The sequence below is a fragment of the Mauremys reevesii genome, linkage group 11, assembly GCF_016161935.1.
Source record: "Mauremys reevesii isolate NIE-2019 linkage group 11, ASM1616193v1, whole genome shotgun sequence".
Classification (NCBI taxonomy): domain Eukaryota; kingdom Metazoa; phylum Chordata; order Testudines; family Geoemydidae; genus Mauremys; species Mauremys reevesii.
This window is the reverse complement of record NC_052633.1, coordinates 75,026,836-75,052,745: the sequence shown is the minus strand read 5'-3', so window position 1 is coordinate 75,052,745 and position 25,910 is coordinate 75,026,836. Positions and strand designations below refer to the sequence as shown.

At 60.1% G+C, this 25,910-nt stretch overlaps 1 protein-coding gene across 1 annotated transcript in view; it reads right to left on the bottom strand.

Annotated features, from left to right (window-relative positions):
* WNT10A (Wnt family member 10A) overlaps window positions 1-25,683 on the bottom strand; it is a 41,576-nt gene extending 15,893 nt beyond the window's left edge. Inside the window, exons 1-3 of the mRNA XM_039494955.1 lie at window positions 25,399-25,683; window positions 18,448-18,710; window positions 4,063-4,439 (exon numbers count right to left, since the gene is read on the bottom strand). Coding sequence (XP_039350889.1) covers window positions 4,063-4,439; window positions 18,448-18,710; window positions 25,399-25,460 — 702 coding nt within the window. The 5' untranslated portion in view covers window positions 25,461-25,683. The remainder of the gene's footprint in view (window positions 1-4,062; window positions 4,440-18,447; window positions 18,711-25,398) is intronic.
* Between the last annotated feature and the right edge of the window lie 227 nt (window positions 25,684-25,910).

The following is a 25,910-nucleotide window of genomic DNA, read 5'->3' as shown; positions in this document are numbered from 1 at the left end:
GAGGTAAATAGTGGTGTCCCCCAGGGGTCTGTACTGGGCCCAGTCCTATTCCACATATTCATAAACGATCTGGAGAAAGGGGTAAACAGTGAGGTGGCAAAATTTGCAGATGATACAAAACTACTCAAGATAGTTAAGTCCCAGGCAGACTGTGAAGAGCTACAAAAGTATCTCGCAAAACTGGGTGACCAGGCAACAAAATGGCAGATGAAATTCAATGTTGATAAATGCAAAGTAACGCACATTGGAAAACATCATCCCAACAATACATATAAAATGATGGGTCTAAATTAGCTGTTGCCACTCAAGAAAAATATCTTGGAGTCAGTGTGGAGAGTTCTCTGAAAACATCCACTCAATGTGCAGCGTCAGCCAAAAAAGCGAACAGAATGTTGGGAATCATTAAGAAAGGGAGAGATAATAAGACAGAAAATATCATGTTGCCTCGCTATAAATCCATGGTACGTCCACACCCTGAATACTGTGTGCAGATGTGGTCGCCCCATCTCAAAAAAGAGAGATTGGAATGGGAAAAGGTTCAGAAAAGGGCAACAAAAATTATTAGGGATATGGAACAGCTTCCGTATGAGGAGAGATTAATAAGACTGGGACTTCTCAGCTTGGAAAAGAGACGACTACGGGGGGCTATGACAGAGGTCTATAAAAAATCATGACGGTTGTGGAGAAAGTAAATAAGGACGTGTTATTTACTCCTTCTCATAACACAAGAACTAGGGGTCACCAAGTATGTTTAACACAAACCAAAGGAAGTATTTCTTCACACAACACACAGTCAACCTGTGGAACTCCTTGCCAGAGGATGTTGTGAAGGCCAAGACTAGAACAGGGTTCAAAAAAGAACTAGAGAAGTTCCTGGAGGACAGGTCCATCAATGGCTATTAGCCAGGCTGGGCAGGGATGGTGGCCCTGGCCTCTGTTTGCCAGAAGCTGGGAATGGGCGACGGGGGCTGGATCACTGGATGATTCCCTGGTCTGTTCACTCCCTCTGGGGCACCTGGCACTGGGCACTGTCGGCAGACAGGACACAGGGCTGGACGGACCTTTGGTCTGACCCCGTCTGGCTGTTCTTAGGTTCTGATGTGAGCCGCCTGATGGCACGTTAGTTTATTTGCATATTACATTCCGATTGGTTAAAAGGCTTTAAAGGTCTGCGTGGGTTTTCGTCCCCCTTTCTCCCATCTCACGGGGCCCAATCCTGCGAGGTTGCTGGCGCAGATACAGCACGATGGGCAAAGGGGATGTGGGGGTAGATTCTGGAGGCACAAGTCTTGGGGGCTTTAGACCCTCAGCTGGTTGTCAGGTGTAAGCAAGGTGGAGAAACACAGACCATGGGCCCAGTCCGCACGCTGCTGTGACCCCCGTAAGCCACGGCGCTGGCGCTGGGGAGGAGCGTGTTCTAGGAAGGGGCCGTTCTACAAGCAGAGACTGGGATTTGCAAACCAGGCAGCCGGAAGTTCGGCTCCTCGGTCCCTGGTTAGGCACCCAGATAAGCAGCCTGATTTCCCCATGCGCTGAGTGGCCAGCAGCACACAGGGAAGTGGGTGCTGGCCCAGTGGGAGCAGCTGGGCCTCCATCTTTCTGCCTGAGCCATGTAGGAGCTCTGCAGGGGATCTGCAAAAGGCTCTTCACAGGGAGGGCAAGAGGCACTAGGTTCAAACGCCAGCAGAGCGGAGCTAGATGAATCTCAGGGAAAACTCCCGCACCGTAAGAGCAGTCGGACAATGGCACAGACGCCTCGGGAGGCTGTGGAAGCCCCTTCACTGGAGGTTTTCGAGAGGAGGCTGGAGCCGTCTGTGGGGGATGGGTTAGACCCAACGAGTCCTGCATTGGCAGGGGTTAGACGAGATGGCCCATGTGGGCCTGTGATTCTGTCTGCCTGATGTAGGAGCGTGTATGTCCTGGCCGTCTCAGACTGCTGTCTCTGGGGCGTGTCCATGGGAGGGTTTTATCATCCATCCCTCAGACGTGTGGTTGTAAAACTGCAGTGTATCCGATAGCTGCAGCCCACGTGTGTGTGATAGCTGGCACGTACGTGGGGTGTGTGTGGTAAAGGGCTAAGATGGAGCATTTGGCACCGGTGAAATGAGGACACGAGGTGCCAGGCAGGCAGCACAGTGCATGGTGCAGATGAGAAGCATCACCCGATTGTGCAGGGAGGAGAGACCGCGCAAGGGGGGTATTGAGGGAGCGTGTGTGTGTCTGGAGACAGGACTGGCCTTACAGGTGGGTGACATGGGAGGCGGGTGTGGGCTGCCAGAGCAGGGCTGAGTGCGGGGAGCCCGGGGCTGGCACCCCTGGCCAGCCAGGTCGGGGGAGGTTGATGCCGCCTGGAGCTGCCAGCCTGGCGTGGAGCATGAGCAGCAGGCCGGCCCCTGGGTCCCCTCTTCCCGCGGGCAGTTCGCCCAGGGTGCTCCTTTCCCTAAGGCCGGCCCGTGTGAAGGAGCCCGTGGCTGCAAGGTGAGGATCTCTGCCTGCACTGGCACAACTGCTGTGCGGGGGGGGGGGGGGCTGCATGGCGCGTGTGGGGAGCCGCGCTGGGGCAGGGAAGGGCGGCTCTCTCCCCTCTCCACCTTCTTTGAAGCCTCCACTCTCAAGCTGCTTCTGAACGGCTTGTGCCAGGCAGTGAGAGCCGCTAATTAGCGCCTTTTGCAAGGTGACGTCATGCGAGCTGGAGATGAGTAGGCAGCCGGTCTGCCTTGCAACCCCCTCCCTCCCCCACTGCAGCCTCCTCCTTCTCCCCACTCCCTCCTGCACCAGACGGGCCTTTGCCCTCCAGGGGCTGTGACGCGGCCAGCCCTCCCTTGTGCGCCAGGCCCATCCTTGCTTTGCTGACCCCTCTGGTGTGCATGGACACACCCACACATGCACATCCGCCCACGTGTGCACACAGCTCCCAGGCCCCCAAGGGCTGCGGCTCCCTTGAAGCCATTCCAACAAAACCTGGCCAAATTCCAGATGGGGCGATTCCATTCTGCCCCCAAAGCCTCCCCACTGTGCCCCCGCCCCCCGCAGCTCCCGTTCTCCACTTCCCATCCTACACTGCTGAGCACTGTGAACCAGCTGCCACGTCGCACCCCGAGGGCGCTGCCGCTCAGTGGTGGGTGCTGGGACATCCCTTCCCACCAACATCCACACATGGGACAAACGTCCCATCAGCATTCGTACAACGGCCACCGTCAGCTCCCTCCTTAAAACCCACCTCTAATGCGGCGCCAGCCAATCCCTCCCACCCAGCAAGTGCTGGGCTGGGGCTGCTGCTTCTCTGCTGCTCTCAGCTTAATGTTCCCGCTCTCTGCCTGTTTCCTCTACCGATCGCGGCCTGTCCGACATGTGGCCTGGCAGCTGTCTGGGGCAGGGACCGTCCTGATCCGTCTGCACAACGCCCAGCCCAATGCGGCCCAGACTGGGGATAATGCTGTCTAAGTACTAGCAACAGTTTGTTCCTACAGGGCTTGGAACGGAAGGTGCTCTGGAGACGTGCAAAGAGTTACTGATAGTGCGACACCCTCCGGGGGCTCACCCTGTGCAGACGTGTGACCGTGCGAGGAGAAAGCCCCACGTTACCGAGCGGGTCTCTCTAGCACAGCCTGGTCCGGCTGAGGGGCTCCGAACCAACCCCCAGTTCCCGTCTCTGTCAGACAACCCAGAACCCAGCCCAGAAAAGCCCGACTCTGCTTCGTTCGGAAACTTTTCAAACGATTTGAGGTGGGGAAAGCGAGCGGGGGACTTAAACCCAAAGGGAGGGAGAAGGGGGGATTATCCCCACCGAAATGAAACGCGGGGAAATGCTTCCAAAAGTTGCCAAGGAGAGTGGGGGGTTTCTGGCAGAAACTCCAGCATGGTGGAAAGGCCGGTTCTGGTCAAAATTTTCATTCAACATCTCAAGCAGCTGTGGGTGTGAGCAGCTTCCCCCCCCCACTCCCCTGGCTGCCCCTCGGGGAGGCGTCGAGAGGGGAGAACGTCCCCCAGTGCTGCCTCTGCTCCCCCTGTGCACCACGGCGCCCCCCAGGGGAGAGCTGGCTGCAGCGCGCATGGACTCACCTGCCGGCCAACGCGGTTGTTGTGCAGCCTCATGCGGGAGTGGATGTCCCTGTAGGTTTCCCGGGAGTCTAGGAAATCCTTGGAAAACTTCTCCCCATAGTCCACATCGGGGCTGCAGCCCCCCCACTCCCAGGAGTCTTGGAGCCCTGGGGTCTCGGCCGGCATGTGCTCCAGCCGGACCCCATGCACCATCCCTTTGCCCCGGTTCATGGCCTCCAACTGGAGCCGGTGCAGCTTCTTGCGGAAGGCTTCCTCGTCCCCCTGGCGCTTCTGGTCGCAGCCGCAGGCCTGCAGCTTGCCGAGGGCGCAGGCGTTGGAGACGGCGTGCACCACCCCGGCGGCCGCGATGGCGTAGGCGAAGGCGCTCTCCCGGAAGCCTGCAAGGAAGCGAAGGGGTGGGGGTCAGTCAGAGGCTGGGAAAGCAGGGGGTCCGGCTGGGTGACAGGCAGGATGGGGTATGGAGGAAGCCAGGGTCTCCCTGCAGACTGACGGGCCAGCCCTGGCGGTGACAGGGCCTGGTTTGGCCTCCAGAACGTCCTCAGCCCTGGGCCTCTGCTGAGGTCTCCAGCAGGGAGGCCGGTTAGCACCAGTGGGGCTGGGAGCTGCTGGACTGTGGTGACGCCTGCCCTGAGGCCTCTCACCCTGGCGCCAGGGAAGTGCTGCTGGGGGTGACCTTCAGAGAGCCTCCCCCCCGGGAGCCAGGCAGCCCCCCCACTAGGAAGCACACCTGGCGCCCCACAATGTGCCCGTCACCCACGGGGGACAGCAGGGATTCACCTGCCGGGGGGGGGGGTGTTCGCCTGCTGGGGGAGGGGGATGCTGAGGACAGCACAGGCCCACAAGCACCTCGGAGGGGCCAATCCGCAGGGGTTGAAGGTGTCTCTGCTTCTTTCTATGCTGTGCCTCCAAGGACCCCTCCAGCCCCCAGCCCAGCACCCACGCAGCCTGGGGCTCCTCTCTCACTCCCTTCATTCCTGCCCCTCCCAGCCCAGCTCCCAAAGCCTCACCCCTTTCACCCCACCCCGTTCGCCGAGCCTAGGCTGGCCTGGCCTCTCTCCTGCTGCAGCCTGCCCAGCCCAGCCCAGGGTCCCTGCTGCCCTCCTCCATCTCCCCCCACCCCAAATCATACATAGCATCACCACAGCCCTTCCTTCCACAGGGCCGGGTCCGTATCATCACTGCCACTTCGCAGCTGGGGGAAACTGAGGCTGAGACTCCCCCCAGCTCTCACAGTGAGGCAGTGGCAGAGAAGGGAGCAAAACTGAGACCTCCTGATTCCTGGTCTGGTGCCCCTTCCGCAGGCCCCACTGCAGCCCCTCACCTGCAGCCCCTCGCCTGCTGCCCTAGCTCCCACGCTGCTTCTGCACCACAGCTCAAGCCAGCTCCCCTGCCCGCCCAAGCTCTCCACATCTCCGGCCCTGCCTCCATCCACCCCTCCCCTCCCCACTGCTTCCTGCCCCCTGTGTCTCCCCACACAAGCTCTGGGAGTCACTCCCTGCTCTGTGTTCACTCTTGTCTTGTCTCCTGTTGCCTTTCCACTGTAAGCCCTTGGGGGCGGCGATCTGGTAGAGCCTTGGCACCGCCCTCCCACCACGCTGCGGGCATGATTCAGGGGCCCCTTCCTCCACTGGCTCAGGGGGCCGCGTTTCAGAGGGGCAGGGAGGGCAGGCTCCCACGGTAGGAATGAGCTGCTCCGGAAGGGACCCCCTTTGCAGGCTGGAGTAGCTCCTCGTAGGAGCCAGTATGTTTGCCAAGGTGGCTCTCCCATTCCATGCAGGGCCCTGCATGCTGCCCTTGGCTTGCCGGCAGCAGGGGAGATGGCCTGGCATGTTGGAGAGGTGAGAGAAACGTCCTGGCTTCACACATATCAATTCCTCCTGCTGGCGCCCGGGGTCCGGCTGTGACGGCACTGGCACTCCAGCGTGGCGGCTGTGTGATGCAGGAGCCCCAGCCGTGGCTCTGGGCCCTGCTGTGCAAGGTCCTGTACAACCCCAGAATCAAAGGACAGTCTGTGGCCAGGTTAAGGATAAGACGAGAGACAAGAGGTGCAGACTGGCAGCAGTACCAGGAAAGCGCACAGCAGGCCTGGTCTCAGCACAGCCGTGTCCGGTGGCAAAGGAGAGGGTTAAGGAGGACGCAGCTTTGTGGATGTTTGCTTTCTGCATCACAACCCCTGGAAACTGAGGCCAGATTATGTGACTTGCCCAGGAGGTCACACAAGAAATCGGTGGCAGAATGGGGACCTGACCCAGAATCTCCAAGCCCCAGGCTACAGCTCTGACCACTGGGTCACCCTTCCCCTCGCTCTCCCTGCTTTGTGCATCACCCTGCCTGGGAGCCTGGGAGCAGAGTGATCGGTTTGATCCAACCCAGGGCTGGAGTCTCTGCTCTGCCGACCTCCACACCGGGCTGCTCGGAAAACACTGATTATTTTGCATGGGAAATTTGGAGGCGGAAAAATCTTTTTTTTTAACTTCAAAATCTTTTTTTTCCCTTCAAAATTCCCCATTGAGATTTTTTAGTGATTTCCAATGGAAAGCCGAAAATCTGTCGGAGTTGGCGAGCTGAAGATTTTCCATCAGGCCGAAAGCTTCCCGCCGAAACGATGGTGCGGGTCGAAAGGCCGTGGGCGGCCGAGAACATGTTTAGATCGTTTAATTATTCATTCCAATTCAATTAACCAATTAAGATGTGTAAACGCCAGCTGAAGGAGAGGGAGGGGCTGGGGCCGAGCAGAGCTCCCCGTGACCTGCACACCAGGCCGGGCCAGGCCGCCCGAGCCCTCGGAACTGCACCTCCTGAGTCCTGCCCACTGTGCCCACCAGGGCTAAGGTGGGGCGAGGAATTCGGCTTATCCACTGGTGTTTCTCTCCAGGGCCGGGGCTCTGGCCCCTTCCTTTGGAAAGCTGCTTGCTGGGGGCACGGATCAGTGTTCGCGTCACGCACTGCCTGAGCCACCTTGCGCGAGCCCTAAGAAGCAGCCTGCAGCGTCCTGTGAAGACGGGTCAGGATCGTGAGTCTCCTTGGACAGACGGGAAAACTGGAGCCTGGAGCAGGGAGGTGCCTTCCCCCAGGCCACACGAGGTCAGTGAGCAGCAGAGCAGGCCACAGAGCCCAGGACCGCTGCCCAAGCCCTTGGCCCCCGGTCCCCGCTGCTCAGACACCTCGGGGAAGCGAGAGCTGGAAGCGGTCAAAGAGCCTCTCCCAGGCTGATGTCTGGGTGAGGAAGGCGTGAGGGCGGCGGGGCAGCTGCTCTGCTGGGCAGGCTCCCGCTTGGCGCGTACAGGACGGGATGGGTCCGGGACCCGGGATAGCCGCCCGGTGTGGATACTGCGTTCCCAGCCCCTCTTTCATTTTTGCTGCAATATTTCCGGTTCTTGTTGAAAAACCTAAAACCCTTTTTGTTGTTGTTGCTTTTTTTGCTTTTCAGGCTTTGGGTTTTTCAGCAGCCGCACTGACCGGTTTTGATCCAAACAAGATTGGGACGGGGACGTCCAGAATGTCCAGGTTTTTTGTTGGAAAATGTTTTTCGGTGAAAACAGTTGCAGCAGCTCTGGCCTGAGCCTGGGAGCAGGGTAGCTAGCTACATAATGGCAGGAGCGTGTTTCCACTTGCTCTGAGACCTGCTCTCTCTGTTTGCAGGCATGACAGGCCGCTATCTCGGCGTTGGACACGTCTGTGGCTGCAAAATACATGGTGGGCGCCGATCTGCGAAGCTCTGACTTGCCAGTCACGGTTGTGCCATTGGAGGTGAAGCTGCTTTAATTGCTGCCTGCGGTTAGATTGCCGGCGCGAGTGAAAATGTCCCCTGGTGTATTTCTCGTGTACTTAGCAAGCTTCGCAAAGCCTGGTGGCTTTTCAATGATTCATTGCCGTCTGCTTAGCAAGCCACTATGATCTTATGAGACGGAAAAAAAGTGCATCTGTGAAACCTTCCCGGAGCGCCACGCTGCCGATTTGTGCGTTCATTTTTAATATGCGCCAGTGTCAAATTAACAAGGCACTGCTTAAAAGCAATCAGAATCCACTCCCTGCCTCTTCGATAAGGTCTGACAAACTCATGCCCCGGGGCCCTGCCTCTTTTGGTGCCCAAGCTTAATGGTGGGATGTTTTTCACTCCGCAGCCACGGCTGTGAAGTTTTCCTTGCAGAGAATGCTGGGAGTAGTTGTTACAAAGCAAAGCACCATCACTGTTATTAGCAATGAACTCCAGTGCATCCGCAAACAAAGATTTCTTTTTAACCCTTACAAGCCAGCCTAATCAAGGGCAGTATTCACCAGCACATCATGTACTTCTCCTCCCTCAGGCCTAGTTCTCTTCCAAACCCTCCTTTTCGAGCTCCACTGGCTTCAGAGGAAGAGCTGTTCAAAACGGGGTGATATTGGTCATTTACAAGCAGACCCACGTCTCTCCCTCCCCAACTGTTCTCAGTAACAACGGGCCTAGTTTTGCTTAAACTTTCCAAAAAGCTTCACGCTTTTTCTGGCCGTCACTAAGCACTGCAGTTCTGATGAGAGCATGGGGCTGTTTAAATGTTGTCTGACCTTTGAACCCACAGGGGTCAGAAACATGGAGCAGTACGGCTGCAGGCAACGGCCACAGCCACTTCCTGTCTCTTGGCAGAGGCACTTCCCAGAAGCCCATCTGTGGATGGCACAGGAGAGCACGAATAAACCTGCCCCAGGGCCACCCTGCAACGCTGCGTGTTTCCGGCCCCGACGGCACAGCCGGGGTCACCAGAGCCCTCCTGGAACGACAGAGGATGGTACAGCTCTAGCCTACGCAGACTCTGGGGCTATTAGAGATGCCCTGGGAAAGTCAACTTCCCAGGACACTGCAGCAGAACACCACAGCTCTGACCCAGCCAGGCCCATCGACGTCCACAGAAACCCCCAGGTGCACAGGCGTAAAGACCTTGCTGAGGCAGGCGCTATCTGACAGCAATTCTGAAAACACCAACCCCAGCTGCGGCTCAGATTCCAATGTGGCTTTTCACGCTTGGGAGAATTCATCTATGCAGGCTCCCTGTACGCTATGGGCTGCCCAAACTGGACCCAACCATGGGAATGTTGACAGTTTACCAGGAGAACGTAAGACCAGCCAGACTGGGTCAGACCAATGGTCCATCCAACCCAGTGTCCTGTCTGCCGACAGTGGCCAATGCCAGGTGCCCCAGAGGGAACAATGAGAACAGGGCAATTATCGAGCAATCCATCCCCTATTGTCCAGTCCCAGCTTCTGGCAGTCAGAGATTTAGGGACACCCAGAGCAGGGGGTTGCATCCCTGACCAGCTGGCTAATAACACTGATGGACTTCTATGAACTTTTGAATCCAGTTATACTTTTGGCCTCCACAATATCTCCTGGCAAGGAGTTCCACAGACTGACTGTGCATTGTCTGAAGAAATATTCCTTCTGTTTGTTTTAAACCTGCTGCCTGGCTGACCTCTGGTTCTTGTGTTATGTGAAGGGGTAAATTAAACTTCCTAGTCACTTTCTCCACATCAGTCATGGTTTTATAGTCCTCTATCAGATCCCCCTTTAGTCGCCTCTTTTCTAAGGCTTTCGCTACACTTGCATTTCAAAGCGCTGCCGCGGCAGCGCTGCCGCGGCAGCGCTTTGAAGCGCTAAGTGTAGTCAAAGCGCCAGCGCTGGGAGAAAACTCTCCCAGCGCTGTCCGTACTCCACCTCCCTGTGGGGAATAACGGACAGCGCTGGGGGCGCTCGCAGCGCTGGGGCGCTGGGACTACACTGGCGCTTAGCGCCGCCAATTTCTGCTGGAGAGGGTGTGTTTTCACACCCTGCTGCAGCGCTGCAAATTTGTAAGTGTAGCCAAGCCCTAAGCTGAACGGTCCCAGTCTTATTAATCTCTCCTCATACAGAAGCTGTTCCAAACCCTTAATCATGTTTGCTGTCCCTTTCTGTACCTTTTCCAATTCTAATTTCTTTTTAGATGATGAAACCAGAAGTCAAGGTGTGGGTGTACCACAGATTTCTATAGCGGCAGTATGATATTTTCTCTTATTATCTATCCTTTTCCTAATGGTTCCCAACATTCTGTTGGCTTTTTTGGCTGCCGCTGCACATGGAGTGGATGTTTTCAGAGAACTGTTCACAATGACTCCCAAGATCTTTCTTGAATGGTAACAGTTAATTTACACCCCATCATAGTATATGTATAGTTGGGCTTATGTTTTCCAATGTGCGTTACTTTGCATTTATCAGCATTGAATTTCATCTGCCATTTTGTTGCTCAGTCACCCAATTTTGTCAGATCCCTTCGTAACTCTTTGCAGTCAGTTTTGAATTTAACTATCCTGAGTACTTCTGTATCATCTGCCACCTCACTGTTTACCCCCTTTTCCAGATCATTTAGGAATATGTTGAATAGCACAGGTCCCCCTACAGATCCTTCGGAGACCTTGCTATTTACCACTTTCAATTGTGAAAACTAACCATTTATTCCTACCCTTTGTCTCCTGTTTTTTAACCAGTTACTGACCCATGCCAGGACTTTCCCTGTTATCCCATGACAGTTTACTTTGCTTCAGAGCCTTTGGTGAGGCACCACCTCAAAGGCTTTCTGAAAGTCCAAGTATATAATATCAACTGGATCCCCCTTGTCCACATGCTTGTTGACACCCTCAAAGAATTCTAATAGATTGGTGAGGCGTGATTTCCCTTTCCTAAAGCTGTGCTGACTCTTCCCCAACATATTGCGTTCATCTACATGTCTGATAATTCTGTTCTTTACTATAGTTTCAACCAGTTTGCCTGGTACTGGAGTCAGGCTTACTGGTCTATAATTGCTGGGATCACCTCTGGAGCCTTTTTTAAAAATTGGTGTCACATTACCTATCCTCCAGTCATCTGGTCCAGAGGCTGATTTAAGCAATAGGTTATGCACCACAGTTAGTAGTTCTGCAATTTCATATCTGAGTTTCTTCAGAACTCTTGGGTGATACCAGGGCCGGCTCTAGACCCCAGCGCGCTAAGCGCGCACTTGGGGCGGCGTCCCGCGGGAGGGCGGCAGGCGGCTCCAGTGGACCTCCCGCAGGCATGGATAGGCATCATGGATAGGCATCGTGGATAGTTCTCTGAAGATGTCCACGCAGTGTGCAGAGGCGGTCAAAAAAGCAAACAGGATGTTAGGAATCATTAAAAAGGGGATAGAGAATAAGACTGAGAATATATTATTGCCCTTATATAAATCCATGGTACGCCCACACCTCGAATACTGTGTACAGATGTGGTCTCCTCACCTCAAAAAAGATATTCTAGCACTAGAAAAGGTTCAGAAAAGAGCAACTAAAATGATTAGGGGTTTAGAGAGGGTCCCATATGAGGAAAGATTAAAGAGGCTAGGACTCTTCAGTTTGGAAAAGAGAAGACTAAGGGGGGACATGATAGAAGTATATAAAATCATGAGTGATGTTGAGAAAGTGGATAAGGAAAAGTTATTTACTTATTCCCATAATACAAGAACTAGGGGTCACCAAATGAAATTAATAGGCAGCAGGTTTAAAACAAATAAAAGGAAGTTCTTCTTCACGCAGCGCACAGTCAACTTGTGGAACTCCTTACCTGAGGAGGTTGTGAAGGCTGGACTATAACAATGTTTAAAAGGGGACTGGATAAATTCATGGTGACTAAGTCCATAAATGGCTATTAGCCAGGATGGGTAAGAATGGTGTCCCTAGCCTCTGTTCGTCAGAGGATGGAGATGGATGGCAGGAGAGAGATCACTTGATCATTGCCTGTTAGATTCACTCCCTCAGGGGCACGTGGCATTGGCCACTGTCGGTAGACAGATACTGGGCTAGATGGACCTTTGGTCTGACCTGGTATGGCCTTTCTTATGTTCTTATTATGTTCTTATGCTCCAGTGGAGCATCCGCAGGCACGTCTGCAGGAGGTCCACCGGAGCCGCGGGACCGGCGACCACCAGAGCGCCCCCCGCGGTGTGCCGCCCTGCTTGGGGCGGCGGAAATCCTAGAGCCGCCCCTGGGTGATACCATCTGGTCCTGGTCACTTATTGCTGTTTAATTTATTTATTGATTTGTTCAAAAACCTTCTCCACTGACACCCCAATCTGGGACAGTTCCTCAGATTTGTCCTTAACAAGAATGGCTCAGGTGTGGGAATCTCCCTCACAAAGCTGGCAGTGAAGACTGATGCAAATAATGCATTTAGCTTCTTCACAATGGCCTTGTCTTCCTTGAGTGCTCCATTAGCCCCTCGATCGTCCAGTGGCCCCAGGATTGTTTGGCCGGCTTCCTGCGTCTGATGTACTTATAAAAAGGTCACACTAATTAATTTGCATTAAACTCAGCCAATTACCGCTGCCTTCCTCTTTAATATGGAGGCAGACGCTGTGGAGACTACAATCCCAGCATGCAATGTGGCCTGTTTGGGTCAAACTAGAGTGTTTCATGATGGGACCCAGACCTCCTGCTGGTGTCGACACCATCACGGTGTGGACCAAGTGGAGCTGGATGGAGAGCTGAAGTCATGCAGTCACCTCTCCCCATTAACAGGCTGTGGTTCTTCCTGGGCCACCATCAGAACCAACCAGAACCTGCCAGTTTTTTCAGTTTGGAGCAATTTCCGCTGAGGTTTTCCCATCACCTTTCCTGGTACCGGCTCACCGTGCCCCTGGGACCTGGCTGGGAACGGCTGATTGGTGCCATTCCCAGCCTGACACAGCAAACACTGGACCTCTCCCAAGTCGCCTGGGATTTCTGGTCTAGTTTGACTGGTTCAGGAGGCTCCTAGAAGTTCCCAGGAATTGGGGCACTCAGCCAAGCCTCCAGACCCTGCCCATCGCATGGTGTCAGCAGGGCCGCGCCAATGGCCTTCCAAGAGCTGCCCCGCTCCGGGAGTTCTGCCCACACGAAGGGGCAGAGCGGGTGCCCGGCTCCTCCGAGGACTGGGGCTGCAGCCAGTTGCAACATGTTTCCTGTTCTCTCTCCTCTTCCCTCCCCGTCCCTCTTTTCCTAATTAAACTGCAGGTGAACCTACCAGGCCGTGGCAACAGGCCAGACACTAAATTCCTCCATGCAGATCGGAACTTGCCTCCATGCACCTTCCGAACGCGCCGCTCTGGGAATGCAGCCGCTCTCCACTGCCAGGCCAGTCGCAGTGACGGGAGGGAGGGCCCAGGGCGGTTTGCTTGTCTTCAGGGTGGTCAGGCCCGGATCCACAAAGACCCCTAGCACCTTTCAGTGGAAAGGAGGAGCCTAAATCCCTCTGTGGAGCCAGGCCCAAGTGTCTAGGGGGTTGCAGTGGGGCTCAGGAGACCACCCTCTCTGTGCTGCCCTTTCCCCTGGGTCTTGCCTATTTGGATTTTAAGCTCTTTAGGGTGAGCATTAAGGGACAAGTGAGTTAGGTGCCCAGAGAGGCAGATCAGTGGGACTTTGAAAAGTGCCTACAGGCATTTTTGAAATCTATGGGAATTAAGCACCAAACTTGCCTTGGCTCCTCTGAACATCCGCCCAGGTGCCAGTCAGCATCTTTAGGTGCCTAAATCCTCTGGGACCAGGTCCTGTGTGGCTGTGCAGCACACAGCACCACGGGGCCCCGATCTCAGCTGGGGCCCCTTGTGCCCCTGCCCTGCCTGGTTTGCCTGCGCTGTCTCCAGCATGGGGCGGAGAATGGCCGTGCGCCCTACTCCAGCTCATGGCTCCATGCTCTGGGACCCGCCTCCCCCTCCCCCATCCCCTCTACCCATAAAGAAATGGAGGGTGGCTGCTATACCTAGACACCCGCAACAACCGGTGGAGACGCGCCTGTCGACGGGGCGAGCGTCGCCTGGCACGAGGCCGACGGACCAGGCCTGTCCCGCATAGGCCCAGGAGCAGGGCCGTGGTCTGCAGGCAGGGCGCCCTGTGCCGACGGAGAAACTATCCCCGATATTGCCCCTGTCCACCTGGCTCTGGCACCCCCGAGCCCCCCAGTCTGTATCAGGCCTGGTGAGACGTGCCTTCCCTGGAATAACCCCTCGGCTAGGAAGGAGACCATGCCCAGACCTGCTGGCGGTACCCTAGAAATGCCGCTGGGATGGCTGCCTGGGAACGGTTGGGCCGGGGGTTGACTGGGAGGAACCTGTCCCAAGAAGCCATCAGGCCCCACTGGCTCCTCACCCTGTATCTCAAACAACGTTCTTCCCAGCAGCTCTCCTGGTGCTAGTGCCAGGTCTCAGTGGGACCGGCCGACTGCTCGGTGCTGCCTGGTGCCACGGAGAGGGCGTCTCTCCCAGCCCGGAAAGCAGGCCAAGGCCGAGCAGACACAGAGCCAGAGCTGCTAAGACCCGGCAGTGGGGAGAATCAGAAAGGGGCAGAGGCCGGGCCGGGAGCTGGGGAGCAGAGTGCCTGGTGCCCGGGGCTGGCTGAGGTTAGAAAGAGGAAGACGGGAGGCGGGCGAGCCCAATGGGAGGCCCTGGACGTTTTGGAGAAGCATTTGCTTGCCGCTCACTCGCCTCAGGCTGTGATCTTGCAGGCTCAGCTGAGCTGAGTCCGGGCAGCCCTCGGATGGGAGATCTCCCCAGGAAACCCCCCTGGGCATCCCTGCCAGGCCCCCAGAGGTGCTAAGGATGCCGAGCCAGCGGAGGTGCCATCTCCCTGGGGACATGTAAAATCCCAGGCGCTGCCCACTTGAAGTGGGTATTCACCCACGAAAGCTCATGCTGCAAAACGTCTGTTAGTCTATAAGGTGCCACAGGATTCTTTGCTGCTTCTACAGAACCAGACTAACACGGCTACCCCTCTGATACAGGATTCCCTTGGTAAGAATCCAGGTGCAGCTGCACATCGGGGCCAGTGCCCGGCTCAGGTGCCACGTATCGGGGGAGCCCTGTTAGGAGGAGTCTGGTGGCACCTTAAAGACTAACCGATTTATTTGGGCATAAGCTTTCCTGGATAAAAAACCCCACTTCTTCAGACACACGGTCAGTTAATCGGTCAGTCTTGAAGGTGCCTCCGGACTCCTTGTTTTTTCGGCTCAGGTGGTTTATTCCCCTACTGAACCCAGCACGGAGCTTCACTTCCTGTCCTAAACCGCTGCTGGGCGCCGTCGCGTCCCACCCCGGAGGGAGCTGCATTCCCACGGGCAGAGGCCTTGGCTGCCGGGGGCCATGGAAAGCCCCGGGCGGCGCCTGTCGCTAGGAGGACGGGCCGTGTCTGAGCCGAGCGAGGGAGCGGGTTAGGGCCGGGGGGTCGTTCGCAGCTGTTCTCTGTGGAGGCTCCTCTGCCGATCCACTTCCATTCCTTCCCCGGCTGGGTTCTCCCTCGGGCAGGGCGCGGGGGCGGCCGGACTCGGAGCGGGCGAGGCGCCGGAGCGGACCCCGCAAATAATTCAGCGGGAGGGAGGGAGGGAGGCGCACGCTCCGCGGAGCTGATGGCGCGGCCGCGGGACACGATGAAAGATTCAAGGGCGCTGTCACGTCGGGTTAGGACCAAGGAGCCTGCGGGCGCCTGGAGCCCCCTGCGTGGGGCAGCGCGTGGAGCCGGAGCCGGGCCCCCGGGGGAGCCGCGCGCATTAGCGCCCGCGGGCCGCTCTGCTGGGGCCTGGGGAGGCCTTAACCCCCCTGCTCTCCCGGTCGGTTGGTCGGAGCCGCCTGGAAAGCCGCCCGCGAGCCCCTGCGCCGGCGGTGGTTTGCGATGCCCTGGCGCGCCCGCCCTCTGCCCGGCCCCAGCGCGCCCGCCCTGCGATGGGAGCCCCGTGCCATTCCCCGGCCTGTCTGCAGCCCAGCATCCCTGACCGCTCGGGCGGGTCCCTGGGGCGGGGCCGCCTGGTTGGGAGAAGGCTGAAATCAGAGGCCGGAGCGCGGGCCTGGCCCGCCCCGCCCAGCGCACAGCCCCTGGCCAGGTGGGACGTGTGGCCAAGCCAGTGCGCTGGGACCCAGGACTAGGGGCAGGATTGTTTCCTGGCGTCGTTCTCCAGGACACGCCTCGGTCCGGTTTAAATTGCTCCGGTGACTGGGCTCCCACTGCCCCGGTTAGCAGCGGGCGGGCCCGGGGCCCCGAAGGGGCGCTCAGGTTGGGCCCCCCCAAAGAACTGGTCACTTCTGAGGCGCGTGGCCAGGTTCCCTCCGGATCCAGCGACTCCCGCGGGAGACACTGGGCGCAGCCGATTCTCAGTCTCTTGCCAAAGCCCCAGCCCGCTCCGAGCCGCGGGCAGGAGCTGGTGTTCGCTGGGACGCGGAGAACCGCCCGTTTCGGCCACCGCCCCAAACCCGACAACAACATTTCCCGGCGTCAAGGCTGCACATGGGCCGGGATCAGAGTCAGTACAAATCCGCCGCCCTCCTGGGTCAGAGCAGCCGCGGCCCATCGAGCGCAGGCCCTGCCTCCCGCCCCGGCGGGGAGAGACACGCGGGGATGGGCGGGACTGTCCTCCCGGTCCCCTGGCTCGGCTGGGGCCCCGCTCTGGCTGGCCTGGAGCACCCGGCTCAGCCCCCTCCACAGCGGGGAGGAACGCGCCGTCCCAGGGCAGAACCCCGCGGCCCGGGCTGGGAGCCTTCGGCCCGGTTCTAGCCCCGCGCTCCCGACCCGCTGATCCCCGACACAACTTGCCGGCTCGCCCCGGGCCCCTTGCGCTCCTGTCACGCTGAAACTCCGCCCGGGAGAGCAGCAAACGGGCCGGCGGCTGATGCCCGAAGGGGGCTGGACCATCCCCGTCCCGCCAGGGCGCTGCAGCCCGCGTCACTGGGTGCCACGGGCGCTGTTCGGTGCCCGGAGGCCAGAGCCCTTGCTGCGGTGTAGGGAGCGAGCCGCCAGCAATGGGGGCGGGGGGAGATTGGGCCCTCAGGTTAGCTACAGACCTGGGATGCCACTGGGCTTCCTCAGCGTTGCGTTGTGACTAAACCGGATCGAATCCGGATTCCTCCCACCCGGGGTCAGTCTCCCCATGGAGACAGCGGGTGAGGGGAGGCTTTCAAAGCTCCGGCTCCAGCCGAGTCTTTCCGGCCTGCCGCGGTCCCGGGGCTTGGGTTTTCCCCACTAATGCAACCGTGTCCGCGGGGAGGTTTCTGGGAGCTTTGCACATCAGCGTGTCTCCCGTGGGTGGGAATCCGGCTCCGCTGCAGCTCAGCCCGGGGTGTGGCTAGCGCCGGCTGGGAGCAGGAAGAGCCGAGCTCTGCCGTTACTTGTACCCCGGGGGCCGTGCACCGCTGGGGAGGGACCCGGACCCCCTGGGGCTGCAGGGCTGGAAGCGGACACCGGGCTGGGCCGGCTCGGGCGATGCAGGGACCCCGGACACAGCACCGGGCAGGCCCTGGAGAGAGCTGTGTGGAGCCCGGCAAGGCGGGGGCCCCGCCCGGGAGCGAGCTGCCAAGGGCCCGATCCTGCGGGGTGCCCAGCACCCCAGTGAGAGCGGAGCGGGCCCAGCGCCACGGGGGTTCAGGGAGCAAGGGCCGCTCTCCCCGAGCGCGTCGGGTCCCCGACTTCCACAGCCCGGGCCCAGCCCCCAGCACGGGTCTGGCTCCCGCCACCGGACAAGTGACTGGTCCCGCGGGACGGCTGGCTGGGTGGGGGGCGCGTCTCTCCTGGAGCTGGGACCGATCCATGGGGGGCGATCCCAGAGCAGGGAGTCGGATGCCAGGGGGGTCCCTGTGTTGCTCGGCAGCGGGACCTGATGGAGCTTTCTCCGGGCAGGCGGCTCCCTCCCTGGGTACAGACTTGCAGGAACCGAGCCTGGAGGTGAGGAGTTGGGGTGGTCACCCCAGTGCCGGGGCCAAACTCCCCTGTGCAGCATCACATCCGGTCCCCCCAATCCCCTCCTTCCCCCTGCGCTTCCTAGTGGCTACCAAGATTCCCGTTCACACCCTGTCCTGCGGCGCTGCCGCTGGCCCACCCCAGAGCTGGCTGCATTTCCGAGGCGCTTCCTGAGACAAAGGCCGCTGCCCCCGGGGCCCGGGAGAGCTCTGCCGGAGTGTGGGGGCGCACAAACGGGGCTGGGGCTCGGAGAGACGCTTGGGGGCAGGCGCGGGGCTCTGGAGAGGGGAGCGGAGAAGAACCAGGCCGCGGCTGTGGGAATAGAAAAGAGATTCCGAGCTGGGGCTGCAGGACCCAGCCACCCCCTGGGGTTCCCACTGGCTCTGTAGCTCCCGGCCCGGGCAGCGCACTGAGTGCGAGGCCGCAGGGTGCCCAGCACAGGGCCGGGGAGGGCGCACGGTGCCAGGGGGCGGGCGGGGGCGGAGGGTGCCCGGCACAGGGCCGGGGAGGGCGCACGGTGCCAGGGGGCGGGCGGGGGCGGAGGGTGCCCAGCACAGGGCCGGGGAGGGCGCACGGTGCCAGGGGGCGGGCGGGGGCGGAGGGTGCCCGGCACAGGGCCGGGGAGGGCGCACGGTGCCAGGGGGCGGAGGGCGCCGGCGCCCCGGCCCTTACCTCGGCTGAAGATGAGGCTCTCGTAGGGGATCTTGTTCTTGGTCTCCAGGCTGGAGCAGTTCCAGCGCTGGTCCCGGAACTGGTGCTGGCACTCGTGGATGGCGATCTGCATGCCCTGGATGGCGGAGGCCGTCACGTCGGGGTGCCGGACACACACCTCCAGCTGGCGCCGCGTCAGGCCGGGCAGCGTCAGGCACACGGTGTTGGCGTTCAGCACCGGCTCCGACGGCAGCTTCAGGCCCAGGATTTCATTGGCGCAGGAGCTGGAAGGGAAGGGAGAGCCAGGCTCAGCGCCCTGCCCTGCCGCCTCGCCCGCCCAGGGTGCCAGGGCTCTGCTGGGGGAAGGGGAAAGCCCCGCAGAGACCCAGTCACGGGGAGGCCCCCCCCAACCCCCGCAGTGCAAGTCCCCACAGGGAGGGGGCAGCCGGGGCGTCGGGTGGAGCCAGGCCCCAGAGAGACCCGCCCGCCAGCCCAGCGATTCTGCGCTGGATTTGGAGCGGGGTGGGGAGTCGGGGCAGGGGACTGGGGCGTGGGTAGGCAGCCAGAAACCCCCAGCGGCAGCTTCTTTTCCACGGGCTCTCCAGCTCCGCCTCCGGCTTGGAGAGGCTTCGACAGGCCTCTTCCCTACCAGACCTTATCCCAGCCCATCGCTGCGGTATCTGGGCACCTTCGAGTCATGCACCAAGTCACCTGACCGACACCTGTTATGTGTGGAACATGGCGGCAAAGAGAACCAATATCAGAACCTAGACAGACAGAGAGGGAAAGTGTGGGCCCCTTTCTGAAGGGGGAGGCAACCTAGTGACAGAGGATGTGGAAAAAGCTCATGTACTCAATGCTTTTTTTGCCTCTCCTCACGAACAAGGTCAGCTCCCAGACTGCTGCACTGGGCAGCACAGCATGGGGAGGAGGTGACCAGCCCTCTGTGGAGAACGAAGTGGGTCAGGACTATTTAGAAAAACTGGATGAGCACAAGTCCATGGGGCCGGATGAACTGCATCTGCGGGTGCTGAGGGAGTTGGCTGAGGTGATTGCAGAGCCATTGGCCATTATCTTTGAAAACTCATGGTGATCGGGGGAGGTCCCGGATGATTGGAAAAAAGCTAATGTAGAGCCCCCATCTTTTAAAAAAAGGAACAAAGAGAACCCGGGGAACTACAGATGTGTCAGCCTCACTTCAGTCCCCGGCAAAATCATGGCGCTCTCAAGGATCCCATTTTGAAGGACTTGGAGAGGGAGGGAAGGAACAGAGGAGATCAGCATCAGCATGGATTCACCAAATCCAACCTGAACCTGATCTTCTCTGATGTCTTCTATGAGGAGATAACTGGGGGATGGGGATGGCGGTGGATGTGGATATACTTGACTTTATCTTTGATTTTGATATTTCTCCCACAGTCTCAGTTGGACAGTTAAAGTAGTTAAAGTAGTATGGATGGGGATGATGATGGGTGGAGGTGGATAGATCTAGGCTAGATGATCTCGGGCAGCGGTAGTGATCAATGGCTTCAGTCTTTGGCAGGCAGTGTGTAGGCCCCCAGGAGTGCCCCTGGAGCAGTTTTGGTTCCGGGGCTTGGCTCTGCTGCACAGAGGGGCTGCACCCTCAGCACGTTCAACTGAGCTGGAGAGGTAGAGACACTGGAGGGAGGGGGGGGATTGGGAGGATTGAATCTACTAAATTGAAGACAAATTGGAAAAAAGAAATCTGATGAGGTTCAACAAGGACAAGTGCAGAGTTTGAGGGCAGGAGGCAGGACTGCAGCAGGCACCAGGCTGGGAGAAAAGGAGTGCAGCAGTTAGCAGAAAAGAAAGGAGGTAGGGGGGGCAGTGGGGAGAAGCTGGATAAGAAGTGCAGTGTGTGTGCCCAAGCAGCCCAGCCCAAGTCATATTGGTGTGTATTGGTAGCATGTCACACAGTCCCCCCCCATGGGCTCCCCTGGGCTGCCCTCAGAGCTCTCCAGCACTGGGAGCCTCCTCCTTGGGAGCAGACTGTCTCAGGCCAAGAAGCTCACGGCAAGACCCTCCAGGCTGACCTGGCTCCTCCGCATTCCTCCATCTCCCATCCTCCCCCTCCCCTCCCCGCCCAGGTGGTCCCTGCTCTGAAGGGCCAGGGTCCTGCCCCACCCGCAGTCAGCAGGAGGCAGCCAGCCAGAGCCAGTAGGAGAGAACAGACAGACAACACAGACACAAACACAGAAGTAAAAAACAGCTTGTACAGGGAGAGAATGGGTCCCCTCAGCCGGGGCAGCCCCTGGGCCCCCCACTGCCCTCCTCCCCCCTCCCTCCTCTCACTCCCCCCCAGCCCCCCACCTCCAGCCCCCTCTCTCTCCTCTCTCTCTCTCTCCTCCTCTTTCCTCTTTGTCTTCCACCCTCTCTCCTTTGTTCACCTCTTGCAGGTCCCCAGGGGAAGGGCCCCCCAGGTCAGGCCAGAGCCAGAAGAGGAGTCCCCCAGAAGTAGAGGCCCCACACAGTATTTAGGAAGCATTAAGAGAAGAGTCCCACTTACATCAGCAAAGTTGCCAGCAAAGTGAGGGATTCAGGAGGCCACACCTGGAGTATTGCATCCAGTTTTGGTCCCCCCACTACAGAAGGGATGTGGCTAAATTGGAGAGAGTCCAGCGGAGGGCAATGAAAATGATTAGGGGGCTGGAGCACTTATGAGACGAGGTTGAGGGAACTGGGGTTATTTAGTCTGCAGAAGAGGAGAGTGAGGGGGGATTTGATAGCAGCCTTCAACTACCTGAAGGGGGGTTCCAAAGAGGATGGAGCTCGGCTGTTCTCAGTGGTGGCAGATGACAGAACAAGGAGCAATGGTCTCAAGTTGCAGTGGGGGAGGTCTAGGTTGGATATTAGGAAACACTATTTCACTAGGAGGGTGGTGAAGCACTGGAATGGGTTCCCTAGGGAGGTGGTGGAATCTCCACCCTTAGAGGTTTTTAAGGCCCGGCTTGACAAAGCCCTGGCTGGGGTGATTTCACTGGGGACTGGTCCAGCTTCGAGCAGGGGGTTGGATTAGATGATCTCCTGGGGTCTCGTCCAACCCTGAGATTCTGTGATTCTAGGGGTGTATATGGAGACAGACAGCCAGAGAGGGTGAATGGGTGGATGGCTAGATAGAGGGAGGCTGTAGAGACAGGTGGGAGGACATGAGAGATGAGATAGGTAGAGGAGGTGCACGAGGCTGGATGATGGGAGGACATATGGGGACGCGTGCACAGCCAGCCCCAGAGACCCAGGCCTGGCTTGCGTGGCCACCTAAGCTTTCGGCTCCTTAGCCAAGCAGAGGGCTAGTCAGGGATGAGGCTCCCCCCCTCCAATGCCGTCACCCCGGATTTGCAGGCTGTCCCTGAGATCAGACTCCCTGAGGCCCTGCGCCCCCTGTGGGATGGGCATGGACTGAGCATGCAGGGCTCACGCGTCAGCTCTGCTGCCATGTTGACATTCTATCGCTGGCTATCCAGGTTCGTGTCCCACCCCCTTCACCCTGGTATCTGGGCACCTGCCAGAGTGCATTGAGCAACAGGACTGCCATCTGGGCCGGGGGTCGCTCTCTCTTGCTCCCCGTCTCCCAGACGGGGAGCTGTGCGTGTTGTGGCAGGACTGGGTTTTCTAACACCTCCGGTGCTCGGTGTCTCTGTCAGCGGAGGTCAGTCAGAGAAATGCCCCTGGCACGGGGAGCAGGCGCTGGGAGGTTTGGGATGGTCCTTCCTCCCTCAGTCAGGGTCCAGCCCTAAGGATGCTCTGTCCCCTGCCTGGATGAGTCCCCCCCCAATAGCAGAATGCCCCGTGGGGCCTGAGGAGCAGAGTTATGCCCGGGTCTCCAGCCCGGACCCATGGAGCACCTAGAAGACAGGGACTGAGCCCTGGGCTGTGGGGCGCCGGTGCGGGGCGTGGGGACAGGTGCCCGTGTCGCAGCCCAGCCAGGTAATGCTGTTCTGTGCTAGCTGCAGGAAAGGTGACCACGGAGCCCGACCCTTCATCTCCTGTCTCTCTCCCCACTGGCAGAACCTCATGTTCCACCCCATGGCGGCTTCTGTGCCAGGGATCTGAAAGTCAAGCTGGACTCTGCCGGGCGACTCTCCGCTCCTCTCTCTGGCACCTGCTGGGAAGTCTCGGGCCTGGCCCGGGCTGGCTTGTCCCTCCTAGGTCACATTCTGCGCCGTGTTCCCAGGCTGTGTCCAATTCCCATTTCAGCCACTCCTTGGCGTGGGGCTCCCAGGTCGGCAGTTCTAGGGCCACCCCAGCGGGCCTGGGCCTGTCGCAGGCACCAGGGGCCAGGCCGCCCTCCCTGGCCTGGCCTGGCACGTTCGGAGGGGGCTGAGGGTCAGCCAGCGGCAGGATCCTGGTCCCGGAGGGGCATCATCAGAAAGTCTGGTGGGGACAGCCCAGCCTCACCCCTTCATAGCCAGGACCAGATCCTGAGCTCCCGGGGTCTGTCCGAGTCAGGCCTGGACCAGGTTCCTTGTTCCTTCTTCGGAGGGTCCCTCTGCACCCGCTCGGCTGCTTGACTCGGGCCTTTCTCTGGATTCGCCAAAGCCAGAGACGAGCCCCACAGCACTGGTGTCTTCAAAGGCCGAGCCCCCCCGCCCAGCCCCCCGCAGCCGGGGCGGATGCCATCCAGGTGACTGGGGCACTGCAGGGAGATGGGACTCGCTTGGAGAGGCGCCGGGCGCGATCTGCCCTGGCTGTAACTCATCGGGGGCCTGGGGGGGGGGTCGCCCATCAGGTCTGTCCCTCAGGCCAGGCTTGTTCCCCTGGGGACTAAACCGGTTCTCCCCTTTTCAGTGCTGGGCCTGGCTCGGAGCTCAGCTCGCTCTGGCTCCAATCCGGAGTGACCCCGCCGAAGTCGCTAGGGGAGCGGGCGCCACCTTAACACCCGGAGCAGGGAGCTCCCCGAGTCCTGACCCTGATTCGGAGTCACTCCTGGTTTGCCCCCGCCAGTCAGATCAGGATCAGTCCAGCCGCCGTCCAGCCCCACCGCTCTCTGACTTCCAGGTGGTTCGCCGGGCTCTCCCGCCCCTCTTCGCCCCACGCGCTCCCCGCCAGCGCCAGCGCCAGCGCCCACGGTGGGCGGGGGGCTGGAAATCATGTACCGCCGCCGCCATCCTCTTCTCTGATCCCCGGCGCTGCCGCATCGCCCCCCCCCCCGCCCCGGACTAAGTGGGTTTAAACACGATTTCACGGTGAAAGCCCCGCGGGTCACAGGCTGCGGCTGCTGCTGCTTTAATTAACCCACGTTCCAGCGTCAACACATTGTGTGCGAAGGGGGGCGGGGGGGAGAACCCGGCCCAGCCCCAGGAGCTGGAGCAGCCAGAGGAGGGAAGGGGGGGGGGGTTAACCCTTCCCTGCCCGCTGCCCGGAAGTTTGGCAGCTGGCGGGGCAGCCGGGGAGATCAAAGGAAGACGCCTGGAGTGGCCTGTGATGCGGGAAAGGGCCGGGGGGGGGGCGGGGTCATGGCCAGCGAAGGGGGGACCGTCGGGGTCCCCCGGGTACTGGATGTGGGGCACAAGCCGGCTCCCCACCCCAGCCCCCGCTTCCCTCGGATTTGGGATGAAAGGGACCTACCGACCAAAAGCGCTCGGTTCTCCTGGCCCCGCCCTTCGGGAGCGCCCCCCACCCCACCCCGGCATCCCAGCTCCGGTGGCCACAGGGGCGCCCCGTTCCCCTCCACGGAGGGGGGTGCAGCGCTCCTGCACGGGCAGACCCCGAGCTGCCTGGAGTTAGGAGACCCCCGGCTGCGCTTCCAGCTGGAGGGCCCAGCGCCAGGCTCCCGGGGCGTCTCCCGAACCCCCACCGCACAGGTGGGTAAACCCCGTTTTGTGCAGCCCGGGAGAGGCAAACAATCCCCCAGGGGACTGTCCTGACCTGCGAATCTTCGTGTTAATAAACTCCAGGAACACACCGCCCGGGAGCCACATGCACCGGCTTCTACGTGTGAATCCCAGACTGTCCAGGGCTCGAACTAGCCACTGGGCTCCTGCGAAGCCGCCCAAATACCCCCCCCCCCCCATCATGGGACCCTAGAACGGACCCGGGACACAACTTGGCCCACCTCCGCCAGCAAGGCAGTGGGAGAGCCGGGGAAAGAACCCAGGAGTCCTGGGCCTCTGCTTCGACGAAACTCCCTCCTTAGCCCTCGATTGTGAGCCATTGGCAGGTGGGCGAGCGGAGCCCCTTAGCCAGCCCGGCCTGGCGGTGTGGGGGTGCGGGGTCCTTTAGACACGAGCAGGTGGCGGGACAGCTGGTCCGAACTTATTTTCTCTGTATGCTCCGGCAGGAGAGGACCCGATTCGGAGCGGGACAGGAGGCGCTCGGCTCCATCTCCGAGCCCGGCGAGCCCAGCCCGAGCAGACGGACAATCCCCCCTTGGCCGGGTTCGCTGCGGCCCGGGTGGGCCCGGCAGGGGCTGGGCTCCGACTCGCTTAGCCGGCGCGCCACACGGGGCAGCCCCAGGGAAGCCGGTCCGGGTTTGCGCCGCGGTGGAGGCGAGCCGGGAGTCAGGCCCTCGCCCGGCTGCTCCGCCAATCAGCGCCTGGCCCAGACAGCCAGGCCGAGCAGAGGCGGCTTTCATGGCACTTGCGAGGAGAAGAACCCCCCCCCCGCCCCCCGGGGAGAATCGCCGCCCGGCGGAGCAGATCCTAGGCAGGGAAAGGGATTATCGGGAGGGGACGCGGAGGGGGCGGTGAGCACACGGGGGAGATAATCCTCCGGATCAGGGGCAGAGCAGACACAAGCTGGGGAAACGCCGCGTTCCGGGGAGCAGAGCGCGCTGCGATTCCCCAGAGGCTCCGAGGTGCCATCGCCTCTCCGAGGACCCGAGTGCGGGGGCGCGGCTCAGCTCCCGGGCGCACGGGGCCGCTGGCGAGGGACCACGGGCCGAGACACGAGCCCGGCTCCCACCGCGGCTAAAACCAGGCGAGTTTGGCCCGAGCGCGGCGGGGGTGCTCTTACCTTCGCAGCCAGAGGCCGAGGAGAAGCAGGGGGCAGAAGCCGGGCAGCAGGGCCAGACCCATCTTGTGTCCCGCGGGCTCGGTGCGGGGCTTGGCAGCCGCGGCGGGCTCGGGTTTGGGTTTCCCGGGGTGGTTTCCTCGGCTGCTGCTGGTTCTTGTCTCTTCTCGCTGCTTCTTGCACTTCCCTCCGCGCTTCAGGACCTCAGGGATCCCCCGCCTGGATTGGTGGGTTGACAGTCCCAGCAGGACGGGGCCATCCTCGCCGCAGGCAGCCCCTAGCCCCCCACCCCCCAACACAACCCCAACTACATGGACCAGGCAGGGCCGCCCCCCCTCTAGGAGGACATCAAAGTTCCGAGGAGCCGCTGGCTGCTTGCAGGGGGGAGAGCTGCTCTCAGCTCAGGCTCCATGTGGACAGGTCCTGCCCCGCCGCCCCCCAGCCAAGTCTCTAGCCGGGGGAGGGGGGCCTAGCTGCAGGGCGCTGGCAGAGGCAGAATGAGGGGGCAGGCTGCC